General features: G+C 45.4%; 1 protein-coding gene across 1 annotated transcript in view; it reads left to right on the plus strand.

The window, feature by feature from the left end:
* The window catches only part of DNAH6 (dynein axonemal heavy chain 6), a 187,960-nt gene that overhangs the window by 93,701 nt on the left and 81,357 nt on the right, over window positions 1-12,902 (plus strand). Inside the window, exons 44-47 of the mRNA XM_058168036.1 lie at window positions 638-790; window positions 1,411-1,551; window positions 4,409-4,651; window positions 11,858-12,025. Coding sequence (XP_058024019.1) covers window positions 638-790; window positions 1,411-1,551; window positions 4,409-4,651; window positions 11,858-12,025 — 705 coding nt within the window. The remainder of the gene's footprint in view (window positions 1-637; window positions 791-1,410; window positions 1,552-4,408; window positions 4,652-11,857; window positions 12,026-12,902) is intronic.

The raw sequence follows: 12,902 nt of genomic DNA on the forward strand, positions 1-12,902 counted from the left end.
GCAGAATAAAATTTGGTAATATTATGATTATCCAGGGAATCTTGGTTTTGCTGAAAATATAAACTTCTCTTAAGTATTTTGGATTTAGCGAATTTGTGGTAGAAAGGAAATCAGTAAAATTGAACTATCCAGATTTTTAAAATGTTGCTTAAAACTTCCTTATTTTGCTAAGGACTTGACATTAATAAGAAAAATTTAGATGAGGTTAATTTTTCAGTCTTTATTTATGTTCAGAAGTAAGCCCCATTCAAGATAAATCAAAATAGTACAAATTATCAGTCTTGGATAAACAATCCAACAGTTCAAATAACATGCTGGAAAAAAAAGGAGACATCTGTTCCTCTGCTGAAAATCTCAGATTTAAGCAGCAATGATATGTTTTATGCTCATTAAAATGTGTTTTTTAACAACATATTTTGGATTTAAACATCATGTGGAAATGCTTAATGACTGGCTTTTTATATATGACTTAGGAATAACAAATTAACAGTAAAGCTGAGACGAAAACATATTTTAGAAGTAACAGCCTCTGTTTCTTGTAATGGGTAATCCGTTATTTTGTAGTAATGTTTGGTTTCTGACTCCTTTTTTTTAACAATATAACTTTTCAAATACCTGATATTTATAAAACCTTTAGATAGTTGTAGAAGAATTCCTAGAAGATATAAACAATATTTTGAATTCTGGAGAGGTACCTAATCTGTTTGAAAAGGATGAACTGGAGTTTGTCATGGCAGCTACTCGACCCAAGGCAAAAGAAGTAGGAATAGCAGAGGGCAACAGAGATGAGGTAAGATATTATAAATACTGCTTTACATGTATAATTTAAATTCATGTTTATTATAGATATTTAAATGTATCTGCAATTTATAGGAATTAGAGAGGTATATAAGTAGTCCTTGACTTACAACCATTCATTTAGTGTCCATTCAAAAATTTCAGTGGCACTGACTTATGACCATTTTTCATACTTACAACCATTGCAGCATCCCCATGGTCACATGATCAAAATTCAGGCACTTGGCAAATGCCATGTATTTGTGACAATTGCACTATACTGGAGTCATGTGATCATCATTTGTAATCTTTCCAGCTGGCTTCCGACAAACAATCGGAATTCACTTAATGACCACATGATTCAAATAACAACTGAAGTGATTCACTTAACAACTGTGACAAAAAGGTCATAAAATGGCGTAGAACTTACTTAACAACTGCCTTGCTTAGCAATGGAAATTTTGGGCTCAGTTGTGACTGTAAGTCCAGGACTATCTGTATTTAAGTCACTTAGACTATCGCTTCTAGTAGTATATTATTCTCAGTAACACAAACTATCTAAAAAGTGGATGATGGTAATGATAATAATTATGTTTACTTTCGATCTCTGAATTATAACTTGTCTTTTCTCAGGTATTTCAGTACTTCATTAGTCGAGTCCGACAGAAGCTGCACATTGTCCTGTGTATGAGTCCTGTTGGAGATGCTTTCCGAGCACGGTGCCGAATGTTTCCCTCCCTTGTGAATTGCTGCACTATTGACTGGTTTGTGCAGGTAAATAATTCATTGAAGAATGCTGATAAGATGTTAAATAATTGATGAATCTACTTCAAGGATTGCCATTTTCCCATCAAGTTTATTTTTTTCTATATTCTGCACCATTACATTTAACCTAAAATTTAAGTAAAAGTTAATCTAATTTGGGATAATGGTCAAATATTGTCCCTTTGTCTTTCTCATCATTCATGGCTTTTGAGAAATTTTGTTTATATTTTATAGGGAAAGTAGAAATATCTCTGCTAAATATAGTGATAAAATGCTGTACAATCAGGCCAGAAATGTACTAACAGGGGAAATCAGAGCAGCAAAAAGAAACTACTCTGAAAAGCTAAAGAATCAGTTTTCAGCAAATGAACCAGCAAACATGTGGAAAACTCTTAAAAATAACACCGGCTATGGCAAACCTATTTATTCAAGCGGGACTGGCCTAAAAGTTTTATTAAATTTTAATTGGGGTAATTTATATTTTAAGATTTGTTAAATTGCTTTTAAATTCCGGCCACCTTGTAATATGTTTTGTTTTAATCTTGTTTTAATGTGTATATTGTGGATTTTTTATATGGCTATATACCGCCCTGAGTCCTTCGGGAGAAGGGCGGTATAAAAATCGAATAAAATAAATAAATAAATAAATAAATAAACCTCCTTCCCAGGCTGAAGGAAATCAACAACTGGCAGATGATCTGAATGAGTTTTACTGCACGCTTGAAAGGAAACTACAGCCCCCTATCTCCACAACCCCCATCTCAGACACACCAACACAGCCAAGCCTCCTACAACTGACCTCATCCCATTGGGTTCACAACCCCTAGTGATCACAGAAAAGGAAGTGCAGGGCCTATTTTACAGACAAAAGCCAGGAAAAGCTCCAGGCCCAGACAAGATAACTCCTTCTTGCTTAAAAGTCTGTGCTGACCAATTGGCCCCCATCTTCACCTGTATCTTCAATAAATCGCTAGAGATGTGCTATGTTCCTTCTTGCCTCAAACGCTCTACCATCATCCCAGTGCCAAAGAAGCCCACCATCAAGGAACTGAATGACTACAGACCAGTTGCTTTAACATCTGTAGTCATGAAAGCCTTTGAAAGGCTAGTGCTTTCCTACTTGAAAACCATCACAGATCCTCTGTTAGACCTTTTGCAATTTGCATACCGAGCAAATAGATCAACAGATGATGCTGTTAATATGGCTCTGCACTACATCTTACAACATCTTGAATCTCCAAAGACCTATGCAAGGGTCCTCTTCATAGACTTTAGTTCAGCATTCAATACCATCATTCCAGACACTCTTCTAACTAAGCTAAACCAGCTACAGGTACCTGAACAGACTTGTAAGTGGATCACAAGTTTCCTAACAAACAGGAAGCAGCAGGTGAAGCTAAGCAGGATCACATCAGATACCTGTACAATTAGCACAGGGGCCCCCCAAGGCTGTGTGTTCTCCCCACTTCTCTTCTCTCTGTATACCAATGACTGCATCTCCAACGATTCATCTGTTAAGCTACTGAAGTTCACAGATGACACAACAGTGATTGGTTTCATTTGAGACAATGACGAATCCGCATATAGACGAGAGGTTGAACGGCTTGCCTTGTGGTGCGACCGAAACAATCTGGAACTGAACACACTCAAAACCGTAGAAATGGTGGTAGACTTTAGGAGAAACCCTCCCATACTTCCATATCTCACAATACTAGACAACACAGTATCAACAGTAGAGACCTTCAAATTTCTAGGTTCTATCATATCGCAAGATCTAAAATGAACAGCTAACATCAAAAACATCATCAAAAAAGGACAACAAAGACTGTTCTTTCTGCGCTAACTCAGAAAGCTCAAATTGCTCAAGGAGCTGATGATCCAGTTCTATAGAGGAATTATTGAGTCTGTCATTTGCACCTCTATAACTGTCTGGTTTGATTCTGCAACCCAACAAGAAAGACACAGACTTCAGAGGATAATTAGAACTGCAGACAAAATAATTGCTACCAACCTGCCTTCCATTGAGGACCTGTATACTGCACGAATCAAGAAGAGGGCTGTGAAAATATTTACAGATCCCTCACATCCTGGACATAAACTGTTTTAACTCCTACCCTCAAAACGACGCTATAGAGCACTGCACACCAGAACAACTAGACACAAGAACAGTTTTTTCCCGAAGGCCATCACTCTGCTAAACAAATAATTCCCTCAACACTGTCAAACTATTTACTAAATCTGCACTACTATTAATCTTCTCATAGTTCCCATCACCAATCTCTTTCCACTTATGACTGTATGACTGTAACTTTTGTTGTTTATCATTAAGTGTTAAATTATACCCTATGACCATCATTTGTGTTGTAAAAGTTAAATGTTGTACCTTGATGAAGGTATCTTTTCTTTTATGTACACTGAGAGCATATGCACCAAGACAAATTCCTTGTGTGTCCAATCACACTTGGCCAATAAATTCTATTCTATTCTATTCTATTCCATTCCATTCCATTCCATTCCATTCCATTCCATTCCATTCTATTCTATTCTATTCTAAATATAGTAGCAACTAAAAGGAAAATATACTTCAATAGCCAATTTTCATCAATGTTTTCATGGGGTACAAATGGAATACATTAGTATTTCTTACCAATTCCATAAATCATAAATTAAAGCAGCTGTCTTATGTTCATGCCATATGAAAGTTGGATATTATATTAATTAATTAATTTAATAATGTCCTCCACTTCCTTTTAGTCTTTCAGTGACAATTCTGCTGAAATAATTAGAAAAGAAATGATTTGTGTATTGCATATATACCTCAAGAAAGATTATTTAACTAGCCAGTTTCTCTTTTATTTTTCCCTAGTGGCCAAAAGAAGCACTTCTTTCTGTATCAAGAACTTTTTTTATGCATGTTGATCTCGGAACTGATCGAATGAAAGAGAAACTTTCTGTAATGTGTGTAGACATCCACATGAGTGTTACAGAGATGGCAGAGCAGTATTATGCAGAGCTCCGGCGACGATACTATACAACACCAACTTCCTATTTAGAGTTAATCAATCTTTATTTGTCCATGCTTGCTGAAAAAAGGAAGCAACTGGTTTCAGTAGGTTGACCTTTATTAAAATAATGATGGAATTAAGTATAAGAAGTGTGTTTTATATTCTACCCCACTGCTGACATACAAACAAACACTTATTTCTATTCTTTGTAGTGAAAATATTGCTATTCAGTATTAGGAGTGTAGGTATCATTTCTATCAAATATAATCCTTAAATTTATATCTAAATTTATCATGTTTGTATAAGAAATTCAGATGTCAACATTTCTGTCTCTGAATAAGGCAATCTGCATTAAGGAAAATCAGGTATGTCGCTGGTTTTAGCCATACTTTTCACAAATAATATGAGTTTTGTGAGGTTATTTTCCACACAGATGCTGCTATTCAGTACAATGAATGACAATGTATTCTGGTCTTCATATGTAGACAAAGAACTAGGACTGCAAATCTTCATAAGCTTCAAATGTTATGGTATATGCGGCAAAGTAATAAGAGGCATAACTGGATATAGCAGCATGGGTGGGAACCAGACCAGAGCCCAAAATGCTACTTTCCACACAAACATCCACACATGACAAGACCTCAAACTTGGAACCAGACCAGGCCCCAAAATACTACTCCCCACACAAACATCGACACATAATAGGACCTCGAACTCGGAACCAGACCAGGGCCCAAAATGCTACTTCCCACACAAACATCAACCCCATTAACCAATTATCAACACAGCCAACCAATCAGCTTGAAACAGCTAGACCAGCTATTCAAAAAACTCCATTAACCAATCAACATGTAGCAACACAGCCAACCAATCAGCTTGCAACAGCTAGGCCTGCAATTCAAAAAACACCCCCCCCACCAGTATTTACATATTCACATAAGAACAAAGCCAAAACCTGAAGATGTTGAGTGAGATGTCATTGAAACGTTGCCTAAATGCTTCCAATCTTACACGGGAAAAGACCCGAACATACGAAAACCTGCATACATATACCCGTGAAAACATACATACATACATACATACATACATACATACATACATACATACATACATACTGTTCTGTTTCCCTTCCCCCAATACTCCCAGCAAAGAGTCCGTCAGAGGCCTTCCTTTTTTTTTCCTTTTATTTACATAGATACATGTCCTGGCCACGTCTACCCACGGGCCTGCCAAGTTTCTGGAGATAACGAGGAAATTATAGATAAGGCCAGAATTACTCACGAATATATTCTTCCCTCCATGAAATAGTTAGCTCGCGCCAAATTCATTGCTTTGTCCAAGACAAAAAACCAGGAAGTCCCGCCTCCTATTTATAGTCTCTGCAGATGTCACTGCATGACAATTATGACTTGGCTTTGTCCCAACTCTTCCGCTGCTGCGCACGCCGATCAAGTCTTCGTAATCTTGCGTCACTCCAAAACTGTTCTTGGGCGTTGCCAAATCAGAAGAAGGCCGGGAGAATCAGGCCTTGCCGGCCTCCTCCTCCCTTTGAGTGGGTGCCAGGGAGGAGAGGGCTCAAGAGAAGCAGGGCTTGCCAGGTCTTCTCCCTCATTTTCTGAATCATCCGAGTCCAGGAGTCTGGGTCCAGGAACCTGGGTCACAACACTATCCTCACCGCAGGGCCCTTCCCCGGGCTGACGATCGGGATGCGGTCGGGCTGGGTTCTGCTCATGGAAGGCCTGCACCAGGTCAGGGCATGAGCGTCGGAGGCATCTACCCAGGAGAAATAAGTCCCGTATCCCCTCCACGCGATCAAATATTGGAAACGACCCTTTAGCCAGCGAGAGTCTCGTACGCTGTGGACTTCGTATTCCTCCGATCCGTCCTCGGCGACAGTGACGGGTGCTGTTGGGCACCGAAGGGGACTCGGTGTGGCCTCAGGAACCAGAAGGGACCGGTGAAAAACGGGGTGGATCCGCATGGATCGTGGCAGGGTCAGTCGGTAGGCTACCGGGTTGATGACTGCCTCGACAGGGAACGGGCCGATGAATCGGTGGTCCAACTTCTTTACCGGGCGGTCGGACGGGAGGTGTTTGGTGGAGAGCCACACCCGGTCTCCAACTGCCAGCGGGGGCGTTGCCCGTCGGGAGCGGTCGGCGGACCGTTTGTAGTCCTCCTTTGCCCGATTCAGCTGCTGGCGTACCAACTGTTGGACCGCATGCAATTCCGTCAGGAAGGTCTGCGTTTCGGGAACAGGAGAGTCCGGTGGTGCCAGAGGGAAGAGCCGCGGATGGTACCCACATTGGCAAAGAACGGGTCATCTGAGTAGAGGTGTGCTGAGAGTTGTTAAAAGCAAACTCCGCCAGGGACAGGTAGTCGGCCCAGTTGTCCTGTTGCTGGTTGATGAAGCAACGGAGATACTGTTCCAGTATACCGATGACCTTCTCTGTACCCCCGTCGGTCTCCGGATGGTGCGATGACGACAGACATACCTGCACCTCCAACGCGCCATCAGGCTCTTCCAGAAGCGGGCTGTGAACTGAACTCCAGCGGTCCGAAACCACCCTGTCCGGTAGACCATGGAGGCGGAAGATGTGCTGCAGAAAGAGACGGGCGTTTTGCGGCTGTGGGCAGTCCGCGGCATGGGATGAAGTGTGCCATCTTGGTGAGCATGTCCACCACCACCAGCACCGTGGTGAACCCAGAGGACGGCGGCAGGTCTGTCAGGAAATCCATAGAGATCGCCCCCAGGGTCTGTCGGGTGTCGGCAAGGGCTGGAGGAGCCGGGAGGGGCCCCGTGGCGGTCTTGGCTTGCCGGCACGGTACGCAGGATGTCACGTAGGCATGTATATCATGCCGCACTGGGCCACCAAAAGGTCCGTGTCACCAGGTGGAGGGTCTTGAAGAACCCAAAATGTCCTGCTGCAGGGTTGTCGTGGCACTGGGTCATGACGAGGGCTCGGAGTGGTCCTGTGGGCACATATAATCGCCCAAACTTGAGTAAGTCCTCCTCCAAGGTCCAAGGAGACGTGGGGCCCACCTCCGCTCTCCTTTGCTGCGACCAGGCGTCCTGGCGCTGCGCCTCGCACCTGGGCCCGCAAGTCCACTGGCTCCCGTGCTGCGGCCAAGGCTTCTGCCGCAGCACTGTCCGTGGAGGAAGGAGTCCTTGGCGCAGAGGTACTCTGGCTTGCGGGACAGGGCATCCGCCCTCCGGTTGTGACCGCTGGGAATGTAGGTCACGCGGAAGTTGAACCGGGCAAAAAACAACGACCACCGGATCTGCCGCTGGTTCAACTTCCGAGCTGTGGTGAGGTGCTCGAGATTCCGATGGTCCGCTCGACCTCCACCTGATGTCGGGCCCCCTCCAGATGGTGTCGCCAAGCCTCGAATGCAGCCTTGATAGCCAGCAACTCTTTTTCCCAGATAGTGTAGTTGCGCTCGGAAGGGTTGAGTTTCCGGGAGTAGTAAGCGCAGGGAAAAAGTGTGCCGCCATTCGTCGGAGCCTGTAGCAGCACCGCTCCCAGAGCCACATTGGACGCGTCCGTTTCCACCACAAAAGGCCGGAGCGGGTCGGGATGCCTCAGGACGGGTTCCGTGACGAAGGCTTTCTTGAGGGCTGTGAATGCTTCTTGCTGCGGGGGACCCCACCGGAATGCAACCTTCTTCCTGAGGAGCTGGGTAAGTGGAGCTGTCAGTGTGGCGAAGCCCGGGATGAAGGTCCGGTAGTAGTTGGCGAAGCCCAGTAGGCGCTGAACATCCTTCACCCGACGAGGGGCTTCCCAGCTACACAAAGCTTCTACTTTACATGGGTCCATGGCTATGCCCTCGGGCGAGATGATATGCCCGAGGAATTCTATGGAAGTCCGGAAGAAGACGCATTTCTCCAGCCGCATTGAGTTGTTGCTCCATAGCGTTGCAGAACCAGACTGACGTGTCGAAGGTGGCTTTCCTGGACCGGGAGTAAATCAGGATGTCGTCGAGGTAGATAACCACGAACCGATCCAACATGTCTCGAACACGTCGTTCATGAAGTGCTGAAAACGGCGGGAGCATTGGTCAACCCAAATGGCATGACAGTGTATTCGTAGTGTCCGTATCGGTGCGAATGCCGTCTTCCATTCGTCTCCTTCTCGTATCCGCACCAGGTTGTAGGCCCCGGAGATCGAGCTTGGTGAAGATCGTGGCCTCCGCAACCTTTCCAGTAGCTCCGGATGAGCGGCAGGGGTAGCGATTCCGCACCGTAATGGCGTTTAGCCGGCGGTAATCACAGCATAGGCGCAAGTCCCTGTCTTCTTCTTCACAAAGAGGACCGGGGCCGAGAGGGACTTTGAAGGCGGATGAACCCTCGGGCCAGGTTTTTGTCCAGGAAGTCCCTGAGGCGGCCAACTCGGGCTCCGACATGGAATACAGGCGTCCCACAGGCAGTGGTGCGTTGGGCAGAAGGTCCACGGGCAATCGTGGGGCCGATGCGGGGTAGTCGGTCCGCCTCCTTCTCGCTGAACACGTCGGCGAAGTCCGTCAGCTCAGGAGGCAAGGTGATGGCAGCGGTGGGGCGTTCTGGCGGCACAGGTGTGGCGGATGTGATCGACGCACTGCAGACTCGGGAAAGAGATGGCGTTCGCGACCAGGCCACCTGAGGATCGTGGGTCCGAAGCCAGGCCAACCCAAGGACCAAGGGAAAATGAAGGTCCGCCGTGACATAAAACTGGATCGCCTCCTCATGGTCCCCAATAGCCAGGCGCAAAGGCTGGGTGGCGAATTTAATGGGGCCGGACACCAGTTCTCGCCCATCAATTGTCTCTACCGCATCGGAGGGTCCACGGAACCACGGGACCGCAAACTGGGTCACAAAGGCCTGGTCCATAAAGTTTGTTGTGGCCCTGAGTCCACCAGCGCATGCGCCTGGAGCCCGTCCGACTGGTTCCCCAACCATATCCGTGTGTCCAGAATCAGATGCCGAGGGGCCCAGAGTCTACTTCCGCAACGCCCAGTGGGGGCTTAGTACGTGCCCGACCTAGGGTTTCCCGGTCGGGCCTGCTCCGTTCGATTGGTCACGCTGTGATTCGGGACCGGCGTCGTGCCCCACCGCTTTCTGGGGCAAGAAGCGGAAGTGGCGGGCTCCCCACAGTACAGGCACAATCCCCTTGGCGCCCGGTTCCGCCTCCTGGGCTGTTAGGCGAGGTCTGGCCGCTCCCAACTCCATGGGCTCTTCCGCAGCGGTTACAAAACGTGGGCGACCCTGGGTGCTGGTGGTGCAGGAAGTGGGGTGCAGATGTCGACGGAGGGTCCCGGGGTGCGACGGGACGGTCGCCGTTGCAGACGGGCATCGAGGCGGAGACAAAGGGCACCAAGTTGTCGAGGGTCCGTGGCGCCTCCACGCGGGCCAGCTCGTCTTGCAATTCCTCTGAGAGTCCCTCCTGAACGCTGGCCCACCAGCGCTGCATCATTCCAGTCAGAGTCCTGGCACAAAAGACGAAATTCGGCGATGTACTCCTGCAGGGGCGTTTCCTTGACGGAGTTCCTTAAGGCGCCTGGTTGCCGTCAGCATTCGAACGGGTCCTCATACATGGTGCGAGGTGCTGCCAAAACGCTGTTGGTCCGCCAGCAGGGGCTGTCCTGGAGCAAGAGGGCGTGGCCCATCGAGCAGCCGAGCCGGAAAGAAGGTTAATCACGAAGGCCACCTTAGCCCGGTCGCCTGGGAAATCCTCTGGCCTCATAGCCATGTAGAGCTGGCACTGTCCCAAGAAGGTCGGGAACATCTCAGGCTGCCCAGAAAACTTATCCGCACGGTTATCGGGCACTTGCGGCGAGGAGGAGGTGGGAGGATGGGGGGCTGCAGGCACATTCCTGGCAGCAAGTTGGCCTGCCAAGTGAGCCACTTGCTGCTGGAGCTGTTGATTAGCCGCTTGTAGCTGCTCTAACTGCTGCTGTACCTGCTGCTGATCCATCTTTGGTGGAAGATGTTTTAGTCAGGTCTTGGACAAAATGTTCTGTTTCCTTCCCCAATACTCCCAGCAAAGAGTCCGTCAGAGGCCTTCCTTTTTTCCTTTTATTTACATAGATACATGTCCTGGCCACGTCTACCCACGGGCCTGCCAAGTTTCTGGAGATAACGAGGAAATTATAGATAAGGCCAGAATTACTCACGAATATATTCTTCCCTCCATGAAATAGTTAGCTCGCGCCAAATTCATTGCTTTGTCCAAGACAAAAAACCAGGAAGTCCCGCCTCCTATTTATAGTCTCTGCAGATGTCACTGCATGACAATTATGACTTGGCTTTGTCCCAACTCTTCCGCTGCTGCGCACGTCGATCAAGTCTTCATAATCTTGCGTCACTCCAAAACTGCTCTTGGGGCGTTGCCAAATCAGAAGAAGGCCCGGGAGAATCAGGCCGTGCCGGCCCCTCCTCCTCCCTTTGAGTGGGTGCCAGGGAGGGAGAGGGCTCAAGAGAAACAGGGCTTGCCAGGTCTTCTCCCTCATTTTCTGAATCATCCGAGTCCAGGAGTCTGGGTCCAGGAACCTGGGTCACAACACATACATACATACATATATATATACATACATACATACATACATACATACATACATACATACATACATATATATATATATATATATATATATATATCTCAGCGAAGAGTACCTACTAGATTGGCACAATATGGACAAGCCTTCTTCACCCTTCAGATGTCTTTAGACCAGTGGCCCCCAACTTTTGGGCACTAGGGACCAGTTCTGTGGAGAGACATTTTTCAGCATATTGGAGGGGGCATGGTTTCACGTGCTACCTGTATCCCTCAGATGGGGCTTTGCTTGTTTGTGTAGCCCAGTTTTTCTGACATGCTGCAGACTGGTGATTGAGGATCCCTGCTTTAGACCATTCTGGTTGGAAATTCTGGGAGCTATGGTCTGATTAAGAATACCAGTTGAGGAAGAACTACCCTGAGATCTAGCAGAATAAAACAGTCTTTGAGTAAAAAACATTGCAACAAAATGTCAATTATAGTGTGAAAACTAGGTTAACTTTGACAGAAATATTTACTTTCTTTGTTATAAAAGATAATGTTTTTCAGTAAAATAAATGCTAACGCTATCCAGACAAGTAATTTCTTTGACATGCTGATTTGGCTAATTTAAATGATGGTAATAAATACATATTAAAATATTCACATCATTATTATGGTTATTTTAATTTGACTATGATTATCCATAGAATTACTGAAAACAACCACTCGCATCAGATTTTTAAGTTAATATCTTTTCAAAGTACTGAAACAATTATCGGTATTTATTTGCTTGTTTTCCAGGCTCGGGATCGGGTAAAAAATGGTTTATCCAAACTGTTGGAAACAAATGTACTTGTTGACAAAATGAAATTAGATCTTTCTGCTTTAGAACCAGTTCTCAAGGAGAAATCAGTGGATGTTGAGGCCTTGATGGAAAAATTAGCAGTTGATCAAGAAAATGCTGATCAGGTATAAAATGTTATTAAATATTGTCTCTCTGTGTGTGTGTGCCTCTGTGTGTGTGTATGTCAGTGTAACTCCACTGTGTGTCTTCCTCTATCTGAATATATCAGATAGCATTTTTCTGTTAAGCAGTTCCTAGCTAAAGTAACATATATAAAAACATTTAAGAGTCTATGCATTGTAAGCTATAAGTATGTTGTATGAATGTGGATGCCAAATGATTTTGTAATCCTAATAAATAGGAATGCACAAGCATCTTTGAGATTACCTTTGAGAAACAAAACTGGCCCATCTGCCATTTTAGGAGCGGCCACAGTTTTTGCAAGTCCATAATTGCCATTGCTTCCAAAATGGTGCCCTCTTCCAGAATAGTACCATGTGGCCTCTGTATAGGAAGATTGGCTAGCTCTCTTTCTCAAAGAAGGTCTTCAGTAAGTGGAGTGAGGTGTGACTAGCGTGAGTGAAGGTCCAAGGATATGGAAACTAGTGGGGTGGGAAACTGAAAAGGGTGCCTTGAGGTGGAGGACACCCAGGTAAAACACATGTGAATACCAAATGTTCCACTTAATGACATAAAGAGTCACTTAACCATAATGGGGAAAGCAGGAATCGTGGCAATGAAGCAAGGCAATCATCTGCACCTCACTTCATGACTTCCACAACTTATGATCATAATTTTGTGCTTAATTGTGACCATAAGCCAAAGCCTACATGAAATGCAGTCTGGATTGCTATGGTAGGGAAAGCATTATCAATGCACAGTTTTTAGCATTCTTCTTTAAGAAAGTGATATCTTACCCCATCTTAAAAGATCAGATCATAATAGCAATAGCACATACTCTACACACAGTCATGTGTATCTATGGAGATACACATAGTCACA

This window comes from Ahaetulla prasina, chromosome 2, assembly GCF_028640845.1.
Source record: "Ahaetulla prasina isolate Xishuangbanna chromosome 2, ASM2864084v1, whole genome shotgun sequence".
Classification (NCBI taxonomy): domain Eukaryota; kingdom Metazoa; phylum Chordata; class Lepidosauria; order Squamata; family Colubridae; genus Ahaetulla; species Ahaetulla prasina.